The sequence below is a fragment of the Chionomys nivalis genome, chromosome X, assembly GCF_950005125.1.
Source record: "Chionomys nivalis chromosome X, mChiNiv1.1, whole genome shotgun sequence".
NCBI classification, from domain to species: Eukaryota; Metazoa; Chordata; class Mammalia; order Rodentia; family Cricetidae; genus Chionomys; species Chionomys nivalis.
The window spans coordinates 62,877,693-62,898,925 of record NC_080112.1 but is presented as its reverse complement, the minus strand read 5'-3'; the positions used below and the strand labels follow the sequence as shown (position 1 = coordinate 62,898,925).

At 40.0% G+C, this 21,233-nt stretch overlaps 1 protein-coding gene across 2 annotated transcripts in view; it reads right to left on the bottom strand.

Moving 5' to 3' along the window:
• Positions 1 to 12,853: 12,853 nt before the first annotated feature.
• Klhl15 (kelch like family member 15) overlaps positions 12,854 to 21,233 on the bottom strand; it is a 48,083-nt gene continuing 39,703 nt past the window's right edge. For both annotated transcript variants that reach the window (XM_057759073.1, XM_057759072.1), the window contains exon 4: positions 12,854 to 18,030. In XM_057759073.1, the coding sequence (XP_057615056.1) occupies positions 16,921 to 18,030 (1,110 nt within the window). In that variant the 3' untranslated portion in view covers positions 12,854 to 16,920. The remainder of the gene's footprint in view (positions 18,031 to 21,233) is intronic.

The following is a 21,233-nucleotide window of genomic DNA, read 5'->3' as shown; positions in this document are numbered from 1 at the left end:
CTTTCTGGAAGCTTCTGCTGCAGAGAAGTAGGTGAAAGTGACTGTCAAGCAGCGGTATTTGGCATGTTGGAGGCCACCTGCCTTCGTTTGCATACTCGCTCCCTGACTCACTGCCATGTGACATTAGAGCAGCTGTTCTCTCTCATCGTGACTGTCATCCCCGGATCCCACAGTGAAAGGTGAGAACCAGCTTCCCCAACTTGTCCTTTGACCTCCACATGTGTGCCATCATATGTGCAACCATACACACACATACATACATAAAATTTAAAAGGTGGCACATGTGTGTAGGCCAGAGGACAACTTGCAGGAGGCTCTTCTTCTGCCGCATGTACCCTGGGGATTGAAATCAGGTTGGAAAGCTTGATAGCAAGCACCGAGCCATCTCACTGGCCCAATTTAAAAAAAAAAAAAATAGCCAGGCGGTAGTGGTGCACGCCTTTAATCTCAGCACTCAGGAGGCAGAGGCAGGCCTGTGAGTTCGAGGCCAGCCTGGTCTATAAGACGTAGTACCAGGTTCTGAAGCTACACAGAGAAACCCTGTCTCAAAAAGCCAAAAAAGAAAAATGAAATGGTAGTGAAATGCAGCTGCGTGTAGGCAGTCAGGTCTCCCTGGAATGTCAAGTCTTTCATTCTGGAGATACCACCTTCTGAAGCTCAGGGCGCTCTTCTTTGTAAACCACCATTCCCGCTCTGAGCTGGAACAATAAGTGCCCCTATCTATGCCGGCGCCAGCTCGGTGTTCTCCGCATCGCTCATCTCTTTCATCACCATCTCCCCTCTGCCTCAGAAGGCTGCAGCTCCTCCGGGTTTGGCCCTAGGCACAGTATTCATCACAAGAGTGGTGGACTCCTTGTGCAGGCCCAACATTCCTGGGTCTCTGTGGCACAGGCGAGGCAGCTAAGCAGCCCCAGGCCACATGAGGGAAGGGGTTCTGGTTCTTTCCAGGCCTCCATTATCTCTGTAGCAGCAGCTGCTGGCAGGTAAGTGTGTGTGACTCACCGGTGACAAGCCTCCATGCTTGGTGGGGTGGGAGAGAAGCCAAACTCTGCAGGATCCCAGAACCCCTTGCTGCTCAGAGCAGCAGCTACCTGGGGCCTCTCTGTGGGAGCTGGCTACAAGGACACACCCACCCTCAGGCCCAGACTGGACCCTCTGGGTTCCAAGAGGCCCGTTTACAGTGGCCCAGGACCCTGTGAGCATCCAAGTGTGTGGCGATCTGCTCCAGAGCACAGGCTCTGCTTGACTTTCCCTTTCTAATCCTTGTTTTTCTACCCAGCCAGTTATCTCCCGGTAAAATCTCCAAGGGCCTGGGCAGACCAAATCGTGGACTGCTTTCTCTCTCTCTCTCTCTCTCTCTCTCTCTCTCTCTCTCTCTCTCTCTCTCTCTCTCTCTCTCTCTCTCTCTCTCTCGATTTTCATGTGAAATTCCCCCTAACATGGTGGTACTATCGAAAACCCGCTCCGTTGCCAGGCACCTAGGAGTCTTTTATGTACAATTCAGACTTCATTGGAATTTTACCCCTCTTTGAATACCATCCAGGGCTTGCCTCACATTCATAAGGATTCCCAAACTTGCTATAGCTCAGAGTGGCTTCTGTGTGTTCTATACATGAGAACCACAGGTTTGAATACCTTCCCAGATTTAGGATACTGGTCAAGGGGGCTGGAGAGATGGCTCAGCGGTTAAGAGCACTAGCTGTTCTTCCAGAGGTCCCGAGATCAATTCCCAGCAACCACATGGTAGCTCACAATGAGACCTGGTACCCTCTTCTGGCCTACAGGCATACATGCAGACAGAATAATAAATAATCTTTTTTTAAAAGATACTTGTCACTTTGTTCCTACTGGCTAACCTTGGTCAACTTTTCTTCTCCAGTATGGAGTCAAGTCAATACTACCCAATAAGAAGAAAGTATTCATGACGAACACTGGTCACTGCAAAGCACTGGCCTGATTGACCTCATCTTAAACCCATCATGATTCCCTGAAGCAGGTTCCAAGATTCCCACTTAGAAGATGAGAAAATTCAGGGTGGACTAATCAATGAGATATTTCTTTTTTAGGAAAGTATGATTTTGTTGTTGTTTTTGTTTTTTGAGACTGGGTTTCTCTATGTAACAGTTCTGGCTGTCCTGGAACTCACTCTGTAGACCAGGGTGGCCTTGAACTCACAGAGATCCACTTGCCTTTGCCTCCTGACTACTGGGATTAAAAGCATGCGCCACAACCGCCTGTCCTAGAAGGGTACTGTTTTTAACAGCAAAAAAATTTTTAAAAAGACACAATCATTTGTAGCATGATGGGTAATGGGGAGATATGTTACACTATTTTGTCTTTTATCCCCCTTTCCGTTCCTGTCACAAACACTTGGCTAGTCCATTTAGAAAAAGTTTACACTGCTTCATGGCTTCAGGGAAACTGGTCTATGACGTAGTTCTGCTTTTTGGGGGCCCGTGGGAGACAGTCCTCCATGCCAGAAAGCAGCTTGCAGCCAGGAAGTAAACAAGGGAAAAGGGGGAAGGGAGCACCCCTCCATAATCTAACCTTCTCTTACTAATTCCCACCTCTGAAAGGGTTCACCACCTCCCAAGGGCCCCGTGCTATGTAACAAACTTTATCTTTGGAGAATATTTCAGACCCAAACTAAAACACCTATGTAGCTGAGCATAACCTTGAACTGATCCCCTGCCTAGGATTGCAGGCCTGGTTCATGTGATGTTAGGGAATCGAAGCCAGGGTTTTATACATGCTAGGCAAATACTCCACCAGCTGAGCTACATGCTCAGTCCCAGCAATCTTTCTTAAAGACAGGATTTCACTCTGTAGCCCTGAAACGGGCTACGTAGACCATGCTGGCCTTGAACTCACAGAGATCCACCTGCGTAAAGATGTGTGCCATCATGCCCATCCCCCGCAATCTCTGAAAACTATGAAGCAGTTTTGACTTTTTCTGGCTTGAAAAAGTAAATGCTTTTCAGGAATATTTTCCGAGCCTTCCGAGTTGCTCCCAGTGCCACGTTGCCGGGCACCACTTTCAGTCTACACTCTTGCTGCCTATGCACTTCCCCTTAATTTTAACTCTGGTGGCAACTTGCACTTTTCACCATCTTCTCTAATCCAGTGGTGGAACAGCAGTGAGCTATGAGACAGTCTACTTTATACTGCAGTCTAGACTCCCAGTTCCTGCCTAGCTTATCACTGGGATTATTCTATTTCCATCTAAAAGATAGTGAGTAGAGCTGGATAGATGGCTGATCAGAGCACTTGCTGCTCTTGCAGAGAACCCTGGGTTCAAGTCCCAGCATCCACATGGTGGCTCACAACCATCTTTGTAACTCCAGTTCCAGGGAATCCAAGGCCCCCTTCTGATCTCTGCAGGCACCTAGCACACATATGTGCAGAGAAAACACTCACACATAAAATAAATAAAATTCAACTAAAAAACTAAGAAAATGAAAGGGCAAAAGGTGTAATGTGCAGTAACAGACAAATCTCATAGTATGTCTCCTAGTGTGTTCAGTCTAAATGATGAGGCTCTAAATGTCCAGTCCTCTGTCCAGGGAAGGTGCGAGGCTGAAACAGAACACTGTTGGAGCAAGAATGACACACCTTACAAAGTGCCCCCCTCTTTTCTTTCATGATGTACCTCATAACATGAAGTATGGATTTCTTTTTCTATTTAACTAACTCCATTTGCCTTCAGCCTCATTTCAAGACTGCTCACAATTTCACAATGTCTTCTGTCAATCTCACTATTTTGATGAGGCTTTTAATCTTTTCCTCTAAGGTCATGGAATATTTTAATGAAAGTTATGAAGTGCTTTAGTGGAGGTTGTAAAATCCAATTTTCCTCATATCCTCTTTTAACCAAGTCATCTGTAGCTCCATGGAATATTCATGAATATGTTTTGTTGTTGTTTGACATCTGCTCCCATAGTTCTTTGGGTGAGGAATTCATCACTCCCCAAGCAATCCATATGTTTCTTCACTCACATTTACCCATGCAATTCCCTCTGGCACAAATTCTCTTCATGTTTAGCCTCTAGCAATTCAAGAAAGGACTTATCGATGACACCACCTTGTATTAAGCCTGAGAGCTATTTTTTTTTTTGAGACAAGGTTTCACTCTGTTGTCCTGATTAGCTTAGAACTTTCTATGTAGACCATGCTGACCCTGAACTCACAGAGATCTGACTGCCTCTGTTGCCAGAGTGTTGGGTTAAAGGGCATGTACCATCCCACCCAGCCTGACTCACAATGATGAATTTATTTTTGGTCCAGGGTCTTGCTGTGAGGCAATTCTGTCTGAGATTCTTTAATGCTGGGATTACAGGTATGCACCACCACACTAAGCTCCACTATACATGGAATTTTATAAAAATATAATTCTCTTGAAAGGCATGGGCACACACCTTTAATCTCAGCACTTGGGAGGCAGAGGCAGGCAGATCTCTGTGAGATGGAGGTTAGTCTGATCTACAGAGCAAGTTTCCAGTTCAGACAGAGCTACATAGTGAGACCGACCCCGTCTCCAAAAAAAGCATGGGATAAAACCGGACTCTCTGAACATGGCAGACAAAGAGGGCTGATGAGAAGCCAAGGACAATGGCACTGGGTTTTGATCCTACTGCATGTACTGGCTTGGTGGGAGCCTAGTCTGTTTGGATGCTCACCTTCCTAGACCTGGATGGAGGGGGAGGACCTTGGACTTTCCACAGGGTAGGGAACCCTGACTGCTCTTCGGACTGGAGAGGGAGGGGGAGAGGAGTTGGGGGAGGGGGAGGGAAATGGGAGGCTGGGAGGAGGCAGCACAAATTCAAATCCACTTAATTTGTTGATATCAGTTTTCATCTATACAGTGCAAGGAAACTATTTCTAGTATTTTTTGGTATCCTTTGAAAAATTTTCCAAAGTTATTTTAATCTGTAAAATTCCTGTTCCTATAAATGTTGCTGGGGAGATGTTTTAAAACTTGCCCAATTGGTGGCTTAGTGGTTAATAATACTGGCTGCTCTTCCAAAGGACCGGGGTTCAATTCCCAGCACCCACATGGCAGCTCACAACTGTCTGTAACTCCAAAATCTGACATCCTCACACAGACATACATGCAGGCAAACCACCAATGCATATAAAATAAATAAATACTTAAAAAAAAAAACTTGCCCAAATTGAGCCTGGGGTGGTAGTGCACACCTTGGATCTCAGCAGAGCCAGGCAGAGTTCCAGGACAGGCAGGGCTACACAGAGAAACCCTGTCTTAAAAACAAAACCAAAAGAACCTGCACAAATACTTTTTTGTTACAGACATCATGCATTTTATATTTCAAGCTCCTTGAAAATAGTATCAACATATTTTTCTTGTATTCAGAACATTGCGAGTTCCAAACAAGGCCTTGGTTTTTTTGTGTGTTTGTTTTGTTTTGTTGAGACAGGGTCTCCCTGTGTAGGCCTGGACGTCCTGGAACTTACTCTGTAGACCAAGCTGGCCTCAAACTCACAGAGATCCATCTGCTTCTGCCTCCTGAGTGCTGGGATTAAAGGTGTGTGCCAACACACCTGACTATTTTATTTTTAACTAATTGTTAAACTTCTTAGAAGTGAGCTAATTTGCTGTGTCTAAATTTCTCTATTTGAAAAATCTTGTCAGCCTAAATTTTGTCAAGTTGTGAGTGACTCCTGACAAAATGGAACGGACAGTGGTGGTGCTATAATACCTGTAAAGGAGGGTGGTCCACTGGGAGTAATCCAGGACACACCCAGACACCAAGTTCTCAGCACAAAGGACATTTATTACTCCAGAGGGGCAAGCAGGGGGTTGATGCAAAGGCGGTGGTGGCAGCAGCAAGCAAGCAAGCAAGCAAGCAAGCAGCAAGCAAGCAAGCAGCAAGCAAGCAAGCAGCAAGCAGGTGTTTTTGCAGGAGTGGGTTTTTAGGGAGAAAAGGGGGGCAGGATCTATGCTAGGGTGGGTTGGTAAATCCTGATTTGATATGTTAGCCAAATAATGAAATTTGATTGTTGGACCTTGGTGTTTTGGGTCAAATAAGGGAATAGGCTTTGGGGGCTAGCTTTAGGAATGTAATCTAATGGTTTAACAAGGCAAGGAATGGTAAAAGGCAAAACCTGTCGGCACCATGTTCGCCATACTGGGGTCTGTTGGAGAGCCCTTCAATACCCCTGTTCACCTGGCCCTACTTTTCAACTCTTCATTTGAGGATTGCCTCAGTCCACAGCCCCAGCCTGAAGTGCTGGGGACTTACAGTCCCTGGGAACCACCCTAAATCAATGACTCATGAGAGTTGGAGGAAAAACATCCCAGCTTCCTAGTCTCTCTGATGGGATGATGCTGAGGTAAGGAGGGAGGATTGAATCCAACTGATCTCCAGAGGATAATGTCTGATGATATACTTGCAGCCTTCATTCCTGTCCTATAGTTAGCTTTTTCTTTTTAACAGAGCTTAAGTGGGGAGTTTATTGAGAGAAAGAAGAAGGGGAGGGAAGAAAGAAAGACAGAGAGAGAGAGGACCTATAGTCATCTTAAAATAAATTATTTGCAGGTTAGCCAGATGGATCAGTGAGTGAAGGTGATCGCCACCCCAAGACTGATGACCTGAGTTAGATCCCCACAACCTACATGGTGCAAAGGGAGTACTGACTCCTAAAAGTTGACCTCTGTCCTACACACACACTATGGCACATATGGGCCTGCATAGAGATAAATCCATAAAGTTTTCCATGTTATTTTTATGTGTGTACATGCACATGCTGGTGTATGTGGCTGTGAGCATTCATGCAGAGGTCAGAGGATGTCACATATCCTTCCATATTATCTTTTGCTTATTTGAGGTGGAGTTTCCCCCTAAACTTAGGACTTGCACTTCTAAAAGCCCCAGAGATCCTCCTGTCTACACCTCTGTCAGAGTTGAGGTGACAGGAATGCACACAATGTTTGGGTTGTTATGCAAGTTCTCTGACCCAAATCCTGTCCTCATGATTGGGAAAGCAAGCTCTCCTAACGGTGGAACCATCTCTCCAACACCATCTCTTGTCCCACCCTCCAACCTCTGCTTCCTGGAATTGTCTCTCCAATTAACCATATTTTAAATCCCTTTTCAAGGAAGTCCAAACTAAGATTAGAAATGTAATTGTATAGGTTTTGCCACTGTCTATTTTAATTTTTTTATTTGAAAATTTTATACATTTACAATGTATCTTGACTATATACTTGCACTGTCAGTTTTCTAGTATTGATTTGATCAACTCTAATGTCATTTGTTTCTTTTTTTTTTTCTCTTTTGGTTTTTTGAGACAGGGTTTCTCTGTAGCTTTGGGGCCTGTCCTGGAACTAGCTCTTGTAGACCAGGCTGGCCTCGAACTCACAGAGATCCCCCTGCCTCTGCTTCCCGAGTGCTGGGATTAAAGGTGTGTGCCACCATCGCCCGGCTTGTTTTTAAATTCTTAAACACTTGAGTTAAAATGAGCCCAGACATATTTTTCATTCAGAACAAATTTTGCTAGGCACTGTTTTATGTTGTTTCTGCCAGCAGAGTCAAAATCTGAAATGTTCACCAAGCAGGCTAAAGAAGGTTAGGGTTGGGGTGTATGTCTCAATCAGAGCATTCTGCCTTGTGTGACTTCCCAATGCATTTTTGTCTTCCTCCCTTGGCAGTCCTTTTTTCCATATCTTTCCTGTTGAGAAATACCATTTAATCTGCATGACCTAGTGAAAGTCAGTCCCGCATGACCAAGGACAGAGTCAATTCTTCCGTGAAACTGGTCCTCATTTTCTTCAATAGCATTAAAATACCCGAGCTCCCACAGCAGGCTGCTTTTTCTTCTATCACTTTTTATTTTCAGTTATTTGTTGTTGCTTACACACCCTCATTAGCAAAATGGATCTTACTTGGGTTGTGGTGGCAGGTGTTTTAATGGGAACTGAGCCCAAGTCCTTGCTCATGCTAGGCAAGTGTTTTACCATTGAGCTACATCCCCAGTCCTTTTTGTGTTTTCAGACAGGATCTCACTAAATTGCCCAGTCAGGCCTTGAACATGCATTCCTCGTGTCTCAGCTTGTCAAGTAACTGAGATCACAGGCCTGGGATCATCATAGTTGCCCTTTCCCTGAACCTGATGTCACTCCTTTAATCCCAGCAGTCAGGATACAGAGGCAGGCAGATCTCTCCGAATTTTAGGCCATCCAGGTCTACATAGAGAGACCCTATTTCAAAATAGAGGTGGAAGGAGAGGAGGAGAGTGATTAGAATTGGAATTAAAATATAAATTTCATCTATTGGTATCCATTTTTTTCTTTTTGAAGTACAGTATTCAGTATCAGTGAGGATATAGCAATCAGGTTATTATCCAATACTAATATGGGTATAATACTCCACAATTTTCTGGAGGCAAATCCAGCAATTATTTGTAAGGGACTCTTGAGTTCATTCGGGGCCATGAAGATATGGCTCAGTGATAGAACTCTTATCTGGTATGCATAAGGCCCTGAGTTTGATCCCCAGCACTGCAAAAAGAAGTACATAGAGTAGTATGCTTTAAATTCCATATTCAGAAAACTACTTTAAGGAAATGCCCAGAAGTTTAGATGCTATAAGTATAGACACAAATCAAAATAACTTTAAATTTATGACATTCGTGTGGGGGTGTGCATGTGCCATGGTACACCTATATGCTACACCTGCAAAGGTCAAAGGTTCTTTCCACCATGTGGGATCCAGGGATCAAACTTAGGTTGTCAGACTTGGGGCAGCAAGCATTTTCCACTGAACCATCTTACCAATCTTGAAACAAAGAACTTTAAAATATAGCTTGTACTGTTAGGGACAAGGTCAGATAAATTGCAGTATATATTTCAGAACACCAAACAGTCATTAAAAATATTTTCAAAGAAATTTAAAGGCAGAGAAAATTGCTTCTAATAAAATTTTACAAGGCGGGGACTTAAATGTTTGACACATCTATTGTAGCAGCTTTTGGAGAAGATTAGCTGAGCTTTGTTTGGCTGCTCTGAAGTCCTACTCCTTTTAAGTTGTACAAATTATACAAATTCTTCTCTTAGAGGGAGAAAGTGGGACCCTCCTTGTGAAGTGAAACCCTCAACGTGGTGTCATCTTGGCCAAATATTGGTGTCACGACGTAGAATCTGACTGGGCCTGCAGGGGGTCGTCCTATTTTGTAACCCAAAGTGCCTACACTAGATAATATGTTCATTGTCTTCACAACTCTGCAGCTAAGAAAAAATTTTAAAGGATTTATGAGAATTTTTCTTGCATTTATGTCTGTGTATCATGTGTAACCTGAAACTGGAGTTATAGATGATTGTAAGCCACCACATGGGTGCTGGAAATCAAACCCAAGTCCTCTGCAAGAAAAAGTGTTCTGAAGCACCAAGCCATGATTCCAGTCTCTTAGCTAGACTTTTAAGAATATTCTGGGGAAGGTGAAGGGAATGGGAGGAGGGGAGGGAGTGGGAACTGGGATTGGTATGTAAAATGAAAAAGGTTTGTTTCCTTTTTTAAAAAATACTCTGTGATCAAACATTTAGTTTATATGGCCATAAACAAAATCAGAATGAGTAGAGCAAACTTCTCAGAGCCTTTAATAATTAAAATGCTAAATCTGATAATTTCTCTAAGAAAGAGGAATGGTATATGCTGTTTCCCAGTAGTACTGAGACCAGTGAACACTTTCTTACCCCACATTTTGTGAGACTGATGTTCTGCCAAGCACCTTTTAGGTCTGTTTTACTTGGCATTTTTAGCCTGAATCAGGAATCCCGAGATATCCAGGAAGTATCTGTTAACAACTGTGATGAGTGTGCACACATCAGCTTTCCAGACATGAGAGCAGTGGTAGGGAAGTCAATCTCGGCAGACAAGCTCTCTAATACAACTCTCCCTCCTCAAAGGGAGCATTTTGTTGGTACTTCTCCAATTTTCTGGGTTCTATTTTTATTGAGGATTTACCATGTGCCAGATACTAAGATTCTTGGAAGACAAAAAAGACAGTATCTGTCCTTAGTGTACGTACAGTTAGGGGTATAATGGGGAAGGGAGTTATCCTCACATATGAGAAAAGGTGAGACCTAAGTATACACAAGATGCTATTAGAAGACTAAAGGGCAGAAGTTTTAAAACAAAGAGAAAATGTTTGTTACCAAGACTGGTTTATGAAGACCAAGAAAGGGTGAGCCAAGAGAGGATAAGGTGTGGGGTGTGGGTCAAAAGGCAATGAGGCTTGAAGAAAACATAGCCTATTCAGAAAGCCATAAGGTTTGCATAGCTATAAAGTACAGGATATAAGACACTGAACAGGGAGTTGGGGGGACAGCTCAGTAGTAGAGTTGTTGTCTAGTAAGTGCAGGGTTCCATCCCCAATATGGAGGGCAGGTCAGAAAAAGGTTTTACATGGCACACTAGTGATTTGGGACCGTACTCTCACAAGATGAAAGGCAATTATTGAAGAATGTTCTATCTCAGGAGCAGATTTACCTTTAGAGATCTCTCTCTGGCAGCCGTGTATAAAAGAGAATATGGAAGCTGATCAGAAAGACAATTCAGGAAGTCTAATAGCAACCATGAGAGCGTGAACCAAACAAGCTTAAGAAGATGGATGAGAGTTTAAAGTGGCAGAAGACCAGTACTCCCTACACAAAGAAGGCTGAGGTAGGGTCACCCAGCATTCAAGGTCAGCCTAGGACACACAGTAAGACTGACTTAAAAAACCCTGGAGATTGTAAGAGAACTCACATGTTGGGTAAGGACAATGCAGATTTCTGCTTTGAACTACCACAGGCAATGGCAGAGCCGCACACATAATCCAGGCAAAATTGTGGCCAGATATAAGAAGGAGTGCAGTACTTAGAAAAATAAATGTCCCCCAGGCTCAGGCATTTGAACACCTGGCTATCAGTTGGTGGTGCTGTTTGGGGAGGTTTAGGAGATATGGCCTTGCTGGAGGAATTCTGTTCCTGGGGCGGGCTTTAGAGTAAAAGCCTATCCTACTTCTAACCTGCTCTCTTCTACTTCATGCTTACATTTGAAGATATGAGCTCTCTGCTTCCTGCTCCTACCACCATGACCCTGCTTACTGCCATGGACTCTCATCCTTCTGGAGCCATAAGCCAAAATAACTTAAGTTGTCTTTGCTCATGGTATTTTATCACAGCAATAAAAAAGTAACTAATCCAGAAGATAAACATGCTCAGTTTACTATGCCAATGAAACACATGAGGAATGCTTAGGAACTGGCTGGAACCCTAAGTTGAGAAATGTGGATTTGTCAGGTGACAGAACTAAAGTTTGAAAGGAAGCTATAGGTGTGGCTAAGATTATGTAGGAAGTGTGTACATAAAGAAAACCAAGCTGAAAGCCCAGAAACCGTTACCTCTAACTCATCTAGCTCCCTATAGCACTTGCCTGTAACCTACAATGGAACCTGTCATGCTGCAATGAACACTTACTATGAACATAGCACAGGCTAGTCCTGAGGGTCTTTCCATTCAAGGCAGTAAGATATGGTATTTATATCCAAGGAGACTATGATCTAAGCACGGAGAAAGAATTCTGAACTATGCTGTTGTGCAAACTGAATGAAATCAAGAGCTACAAATGAGTGGAGTGTAGAAGAAGCAATAAATTCACTGGGTAGAAATACAAGTTTCAAAGGGGAGGTGTATTATTTTTCTATTGTCATGATAAAATACTATGACCTAAGAAAATCATATGAGAGTTTTAAGCTTACAGTCACAGAGAATTAGGCTCCATGATGGCAGAACAGAAGTAACAGGCATGTGGGTGGAGTAGAAGCCAAGAGCTGAGGGCTTACATTTCTATCTACAAGCAGGAAACAGAAAGCACACTCAAAATGGCAAGTCTTTTGAAATCTCAAAAGCCTGCCACCACTGACACACTTCCTCCAACAAGACCACACATCCAAGCCTCCCCTTGGGACCAAGTATTCAAATGCCCGAGATTATTGGGGGACCTCTCCTTCAATCATCACAGAAGCATTTCAGTAGGGCTTCATAAATTAAGTGGACTTGCAAGGAAAGAGAAATACAATTTGAAGCTGGACACGAATATACTGAAAGATAAACAGAATGTAAGAAGGCCACTGGAACAGAGCGCAGGAAGTGGTGGACAGAAAAGCTAGAAAATGATCTGACTAAGTCAGGTCCTTTGGAATCCTGCTGAGGTTTCTTAGGAGTTCACGTGAAAGGCACGTGTGTGTGCATGCACACATACCTAAGACTACTTTCTGCCTATTTTCTAAGTTAAGGAATACCTTTAAGAACAATGAAAGAGGCTGGAGAGATGGCTCAGCGGTTAAGAGCAGTAGCTGTTCTTCCAGAGCTGCAATTCCCAGTACCCACATGGCAGCTCACCACTGTTATAACTCCTCTTCTGGGGGATCTGATTCCCTCATACAGAGATACTTGCAGGCAAAACACCAATATATATAAAATAAATAAATTATTTTTTAAAAAGAACCATGAGAGAAACGTCAGAGAAAACATAAAGCTCACCAACTAAAGTTGAGGATCACATGCCTTTTCTCAGTTCTCATATTTCTGTTCTGTAAAACTGAAAAAGTCTTGTTAGTAGACCTTTAATAATTTGGCTTTGTTATATCATTTCTATTGCATATAAGAATATAAATCATCTCACTCTAATGTTCTCATTTGAATCTTCTGAAAACATTGGTAGAAATCACAGTTGTCTTGGCATGTTGAAGAATAACAAAGTATACTATTTATTAAGTTATTAATGACTTGAATGTGAAGGATTAAATAAAAGACTAAATAATCAGATAAAGACATACTTTTAAAGATTAAAAATATTTTATTTAAACTTTTCTTCATAAACACTTTTAACTTTTTTTTCAATTTAAAAACAGAATGGATAGCATAAACATGTTGAATAGATTATATCCACGGCTTGGGAAAAATTACCTGACAAAAAATGTAAAGGCTTTCAAAACAGGTATAAAAGGCAAACCTTAAATTATCCTAAGATTTTAATATCGGCTCTAGGATTATTTGACTACTGGCCCCAAAGGTACCTAAGGGTCAAAATATTTTTTATAGACAAATTATGCCCAAGAGTATAGGGCATAAACAAGTTAGGTAGAAAAGAACCTTTCTGATCACTTCTTAGGAACATTCCTTCAGAAAGCAAACACCCAATCCTTACTGATATACTGATTAGTAACTTTTAATGCAGTTGTTCCCAAAGAAGTCAAAAGAAAACCCAAGGATTTTAAGAGGGAACAAAGCTAATGGCATTCTCAATGTTATTCACATAATATTGGGAGCTATACTGATATAGTAAAAGAATGGGATTTCCATGAATTATCTATTCCAGTTCATGTCTATGGGGTATCTGAAGTAATAAACTCTCAATAAACTAATTTTTCAGGACTTTAATTTTTAAGATAAATCTCTTTTTAGAAGATATTTATTCCCAAACCGACTCTAAATGCAATTAAACAAATGGATGGTCTCTCAAAAATGTTCAGAATACCAAACAAACAAACAAACAAACAAACAAACTGAAAACATGGTAGGCAAACAAGAAAACTGGCACTAGCAGTTCCACTGCCATATAGCCCTCAAATATTTCTAATTTACACTATTGTCTATGTTGTTTTACTTCGATCTAAAACCTTTAAATTATGTATTCTCAAAAGAGCTAGTTTCTTTTGAGAGATAGCTTATAAACTGAAATAACAATTTATATTATAAACTGAAATGTTATGACCTACACCCACATATACATATATAAAAATAGTCCCACAAAACGTTTGACATGTTTAGATTATGCAGCTCAAATAATTTGTTATAAAATATTTTAAAGCTTAGTTTCATGTAATTAAGACAAAACTCTCCATTTTACCACTTCTTCCCCACACAAGTGTGTGTGTCCTTTATTGTGACTCAAGCAAGCTTCCCAGAATGAGGTGTCCAAAGGTGCTGCTTTAAAAAAGATACGAGAAGGGCTCAGTAAGTATTTCACAATTAGAGTAACACTCATACAAGATAGAGCAATGAGGAGGACACAGAAAAAGCTAGCAAAGAAAGTTAATCATTCTATAATGCTTTGCCTTTTAGAAACCAGTAGCATTTCTTCCAATACAAAACCTTCAACACGAGAATCTTGTATTCTATGAAAAGGCTGTAGTGCAAGAATTTTCTTTAACATCAAAACTTAGGTCAAAGACATGTAAGAAAATAAGTGGTGCCAACTAAAAGGCAATTAAAGAAAATGTACTATTTTTTGTGACGTCTACCATTTAAAATGTAAAGTGGAAGATGACATATTTAAAGATCCTAACAGTTAAACCATATAGTTTCAAACCACTTACTGAGTTTTTCAAAATGACAGTCTTGTTCATATACAATGCATATAGACAAAGTGGTTCCAAATGAAGCACAGAAAAGCTTGAAAAAATTCTATGAAAAATTTTTCATAGTTTAGTATAACAAAAATAAATCTCTTGCAGCTATTAAACCATAATTTTAAAAGGGAATGTAAGTTATTTGTGGATTTATAATCTAAATTAGAACTATGATTTCCTCATACATTCAGAACCCAAGCAATAGCAACTAGTCTTAAAGCTCAAAACTGATTACTACTAAGATTATAGTCAGACATGACTTACGTGAAGCTGAACCCAGAATTAGTTCAAGTTAAGATATCATGAATTTTCTGAAACAATCGTTGACCTTGGCCTTGTATATTCCAAATGGAAGACCAAGACTATTCAATTGTTTACGAAGATGTTGATCTACACAGGACTATGAAGTTTGTATCAAAGCAATTAAAGAAAATTGCCACTGGAGTGTAAAGCCTTTGATAGGGGTACCCTGTCTGATATCCTCTTCTTGGTCATTTCCAACAAAAGATATCAAGAAAAATAATGAAGACATTTTCTTTAAAGACACACAAATAAACTTCTTAGTAGAAAAAAATAGATGGCTAACCTATAGTTTCAAAAAGCAAAATAATTAAACTTATTTTTAAAATAAAAAAAAACCTTTAACCACATTCTAAGGAAAACTCAAATATCAATTTTATTTTCAGAAATCAGAAATAAATGAAAGGCCACCTAATAAAAATGGAAGGATCACATACAAAAGAAGCCACTATTCTGATTCCTGAAAGAAAAAAAGGTTTTCTTTAGAAAGTGTACCTGACACTTTCTAAAACTCAAACACCTGGATTTACAGTTTTAAAAAATCAGGCCTTATTCACACTGATTCGCAGCATGGGGGGAGGGGAAGAAAAACCCAAAATCTTCACATTTCCATTATTTCACACTTCCATTTTATGTTCAATGGTGCCAGCAGCAAAAATAAAACAAAACAAAGTAACTAGAAAAATTTATACAACAGCAGCCATATAGAAGGCATCGCAATATTGCACCAAAATCCACAGATCTGGCAGGATGTGCCGGTGTAAGATCTAATCAGATACAGACTGCTCATGAGAAAATGGCATCAATTTGAATGACCCACTCACACGGATCACTCTTAATTTTGTCAGCTATATTTTCTTTCTTTGCATTTGAAGAGTTGAAATGTGCAGTTAATCCTAAACTATTTATTATAAATGCTATTAAAACAGCTATTCAAGATTCATTTCAAACTTTCAGGTGACTATCCTTCATGCTAGTAGCTTCCGGAAACTAGAAAGACGCTGAGGGTTAACATATCTCTCTAGTGCCACTAAATATTTTGTACAAAGTGATCAAGCAGATCTAACCAGTAACATCATAACTCCTTTCTCACCTCTCAGTCGAAACTGACTCAAACTGTGTAAGAGTTGCTGCCCCACATTCACCACCTGCAGCAGCCTTACTGAATAGAAACTATGGGAGTTGCACTTACTTTTACGAGGCTTTTACTTAGGAGTCGGGTATTACCTGACTTTTCTTTAAAAGTGCTTGCACACTGCAGGCTGAGAGCTTGACACAGAGCACTCTGATTCTCACTAAAACAGGGTAACCAAGATTAAAAAGACTGCAAAGAAAAACATTTTCAAACAAGAAAAAACATACATTAATATGAAATATTAATGTTTAGTTTTGAAAACAAAATGTAAAAGTTTTTTATCCATACATGTTTCAGAAATATGAGTTCAAATTTTACTGAACTAGTATGGACTGAAGATAGACTACTTTGATACTGAATGAGGACTCCAGTTATTTTAACTTTCTAAAAACATTAATACAGTAACGACATTACATCTAAATTTCAACAAGTATGGCGAACTGTGTGTGCAAGTGCACTAGCTTAAAAATATAGAATCCTAATCACGCATAAAAGGGATATGCCTTATATATTTATAGGATGTGCGCGAGTATGGATATGCTTTCACTAACACAATGCAGATAAGAGAAGGCAGCTTAGAAATAGTGTTGATATAAAAAACTTTTGTAGAAAATTTAAATTTTTGCATTTTCAGCAAAAGCCATGCAAAAAGGTCAAGAGTTTTAAACTTTTAAATAATAAACCAAAACATATAGCAGACTAAAACAATGTCTAAAACGAGTTCAGATAGAGACTGAAATCACATCCAGTGACACTGGGTCTTCTCTTAGAAGATGCACAAATCCTACACTAACATCTGGAAGAAATGTTTAAAGCAGAAAAATACACTTCCCAGGTAAGTGGAGAAGTATAAACTGCTTTTGGAAGTAGTTTCAAGAGCTAGTGCTTTAATTGAACTTATTGCATGAGTTTGAGGCCACTCAAAGGAAAAAGATGCTAGCACAGAATGAAAACTTACAATATTAGACCAATGGCTTTGATAGGAAAACTGGTGAGGTTTTTCTTTATGCTTTTAAACTATTTTATTACAAATGCTTTATTTGCCTTTTTTATTTTTAGGGAGAAAGATGACATCAGTTGCAACGCCTAACCTCATCCAGTATATAGTCCGGAAAATGTAGGTTGCACACTTGTAAACCATCCAGCTTGCAGGGCATTCGAGGATATTCGTCTTCCTTCCACTTATTTTCATCTGGGTCAAAGGTGAGAATGGAATCACTGTAATGACCATTGTAACAAAGCCCTCCAAGGACCATTATTTGTTTGTCGAGCACAGTCACACCATGGCCACTTCTACCAATTGGCATGGATGCCAAAATGGTCCACTGATCAGTTTCTGGGTTGTACACCTCTGTGGAAGGGCAGCCCTGAGATTCAAAAGAGGCCCTCAAGATCACACAGACACCACCAAAGACATAAAGCTTGCCATTATAAGATATCATCTTGTGAAAGCATCTGGCATAATTCATCTTGCTCTTATTTTCCCAGCAATTGGTGACTACTTGAGTTCTCCTGGTCCGCTGTTCTATGGTCCCTTCTTTACTGGGATCAAACACACATACTTGTTTAGATGTGGAAGATGAAGTGATTCCTCCAGTGATAAACAATTTGTTATTGAGTACTGTCCCCTCATGTCCATATTTGTTAACTGGATAAGGATCTACAAATTCCCATTTATCATTAATGATATCATATCTTTCTGTCGAGTAGAAAGTCTCATCTCTTGTTCTTCCTGCTACAGCATAAATAAATTTCCCAATAACACCAACAGCAAATTCTGAACGGGGTACAGACATGTCTGCCATGCGCAGCCAAGAATTTTGTCTTGGATCATACCTGAACACTTTTGAAGATGCATGGAATTCGCCATCTGGGCCTAGTTCTTCTCCACCTAACAGGAATACAAAATTATTGACAATAGCAAGGCAGTCTGGCCTCAGAGGTACTTGGGGGCCTTCCAGTTCCCACCAGACTCTTGGTTTCTTTAGAAGAAGTATTTTACTATTAACCATGCTATGTCCAATCATTCCTCGGAATACTGTAGTTTGTGGTTTGGCAGAACGAATACGGCTTGATTTCATGTCTAACAAGGGCTGCTGGTGAATGTTCTGGAAGTAATTCAATGCTTGGTCAACTTCATAGCGTAGCTGTCGAGAATATCTATAAAATTCTGATGTCTTAACCTAGGAATACAAGTAAAAGAATTTAACCAAAAGATGTGGCATAAATGTTAAACAAACTATCAATGCCTACTATGATCAAGATATTTTAAGACTCCTTTGCTAAAACTGTTCTTTCCTGGAAAAATTACTTTGTTTTCTACAAAGCTTTTTCATTGTATTTGTTTCTGTAACTTGCATTTATAATTACATATATATGTTCCCCCAAGCCTTTAAAAGTAAACAATCTCTTTTTAAGGAATAAGTTAATTTTTAAACAGAACAGGGTTTATGAAAAAGTCTATTATCAGACACTGTTATATGTTAGGCCCTAGGCTGCAAGTGGTGATCAGGTCATAAACAGGGCTTCATATTAGAAAAAGATCTCATCTGTAGCTTTCTTAACCAATGATATTACATACCACGAAACAACCTCAAGTGCAACATTTGGAGAGCTAGGGTAGTGAGTTAGTGAAAATTTTATGTACACACAGAATTCCCAGAAGGTTTTTGACATGAAGATTTAGTATATCATCAACAAATCCTATTAAATAACAAACCAGCAGAAAATAGGTCAACTTTTCCTTTGTTTTTGGAAGTAGAACTACTTTAACATGACTACTATCAAGATTTTAGGAAGTACTTCTAAGAGCTATACTAAGCACTACTGGGAGATAGAAAGGTAAGTGTAAGAAGTATTTTATGCCAGGCAGTGGTGGTGCATGCCTTTAATAGCAGCACTCAAGAGGCAGAGACAGGCGATCTCTGTGAGTTCAAAGCCAGCCTTGTCTACAAAGCAAGTTCCAGGACAGGCTCTAAAGCTACAGAGAAACCTTCTCTCAGAAAAAAAAAGAAGAAATGGTTTATTTCCTCAAAGAACTCAGGATATATTTATAAAAACTAAAGCATACATAAATTGGTCAAGTTGACAGGTATGAAGTAGTACAGCACATCTCTGTATAGTAGCACTTTAGATATAGGTGTAAGAACGTATCAGTCAGGCTGTGGTGGTCCATGCTTTTAATCCCTTTAATCCTAGCATTTAGGAGGCAGAGGCAGGAGGATCTCTGAGTTCAAGGCCAGTCTGGTCTACAGAGTGAGTTCCAGAACAGCTAGGGCTGTTACATAGAGAAACCCTGTCTAGGAAAAAAAAAGTTATATAATATATATATATATATATATACACACACACACACACCTAAATTTGCCAAGAAATACTTTGTAAAAGAGGATGTTGGAAATCAGCAGAGAAAAAAATCCCGTTTTCAATAACAAGGATTCACTATTCTAAGATGAGGGCTAGAGATGTAGTAGAGTACTTGCCTACCATGTGGCAAGGACCTGGGTGCCTTCCTCAGCAATGTAAACAATTCTACAGATGACCATGATTAATTTGACAGAGTAGGAAAGCGAAAACTTTAATGTGATTTGTGGACTTAAACTTAAGATATTACATGAGTGGTGGATTATAGATATGAGAAAAGCAGCTAGGCTTTGGGAGAGGCATTTATTTCCCTGGCAGGAAAATTGCTGGCAGGGTGCTGAAGGAGGAAATATCTAGGAGCCTGTTGGAAATCCAAACTGATAGTTCAAGAAAAAGTCAAAAGCAGGTATATGAGCTTTCTCTCTTCTCTTCTTAGGTGTTTTTCATTAATCCATCCTGTCATGAATTCTCCCAGGTAAGTCCAAAAAGATATCAAAGTTAAATGTTTCAACTGTATTCAATATAATTGTTGTCCTTTGTAACTCCAGGCATTTCATTTATGCAAATAAGACCATCACTTTGATATGGAGGTTCCCTCCATGGGCTTCACTAGACTAGCAAAGGCAAAATGTCTTGTCTAACTCCAGAAGATGGTAACCAAGAGCTGTGCTGGGCACTTCATATGTGTAGATCTTGTTAAAATTATTCCACCTGTAAGAGAACAATAACAATCCCTGATTTTCTGCTAAGAAAATTGAGGCTTAGGATATTATGTGACTTACTCGCTCAAATTATTTACAAAACTAAACTGGTAGATCCAGAATCTGAAGACAATTTTACTCTAAAGTGCATATTATTTCTAGTATGTTGGGAATACAGCTTCCATTCTGCTTTAGAAAAAAAGAATTTGTTTTTGTCAAAACAGAGTTTCTCTGTGTAGCCATAGCTGTCCTGGAACTCACTCTGTAGACCAAGCTGTCCTCAAACTCACAAAGATCCACCTACCTCTGCATCCCAAGTGATGAATAGAATTTTTTTTAATGTATTTTCCATCTTTACATGGCTTTTTTTAAAAATTGAACTACACATTTTTCTCTGCTCCCCTCCTTTCCTCCCACTTCAGGGATAGAAAAAATTTTTAATAATATGTTCATTAATAAAAAACCTAAGCCGGGCGATGGTGGCGCACGCCTTTAATCCCAGCACTCGGGAGGCAGAGGCAGGTGGATCTCTGTGAGTTCGAGACCAGCCTGGTCTACAGAGCTAGTTCCAGGACAGGCTCCAAAGCCACAGAGAAACCCTGTCTTGAAAAACCAAAAAAAAAAAAAAAAAAAGAAAAAAGAAAAAAAAAAAAGAAAAAACCTAGCTAGCCAGGTGGTGGTGGAGGTGCACATTTTTAATCCCAGTGCTAGGGAGGCAGAGGCAGGTGGATCACTGTGTGAATTCGAGGTCAGCCTGGTCTACAGAGTGAGTTCCATAATGGCCAAAGCTACAAAAAGAAACCCTGTATCAAAAAACCAGAAAGATAAAAATCCTAGCAAGTGATTGGACCTAATGACTCATCTCAAAGAAAATAAACTATAACTGTCCTTAGCAAAAACTGATAGCCTGGTGTGTTAGTGCATGCTTGCAATTTTAGCACTTGGAAAACAGACATGGGGACCAGAACTGCAAGACCATCTCTGACTACATAGTAAATTTAAGCAGCCTGGGTTACCTGAAAGTCTGTCTTGAAATAAAAAAAATCATTTACTGGGATGACAATGATTACAAATTCAGCTCAATTCTTTCTATTAAAACAAGTGTAGAAGAATTCAGCAAATAAAAACTATGAACAAATGATTGCAATAAAGAAAAATACGAAAAAGACCCAATCCTTTATCATTTTAGTTCACATATTTAACATGGAAAGATGTTCACAGAATATTCAGTCGTTTATTTTTATTTTATTATTATTATTGTTTGTTTTTTAAGACAGGGTTTCCCTGTGTAACCTTGGCATTCCTGGAACTCACTCAGTAGA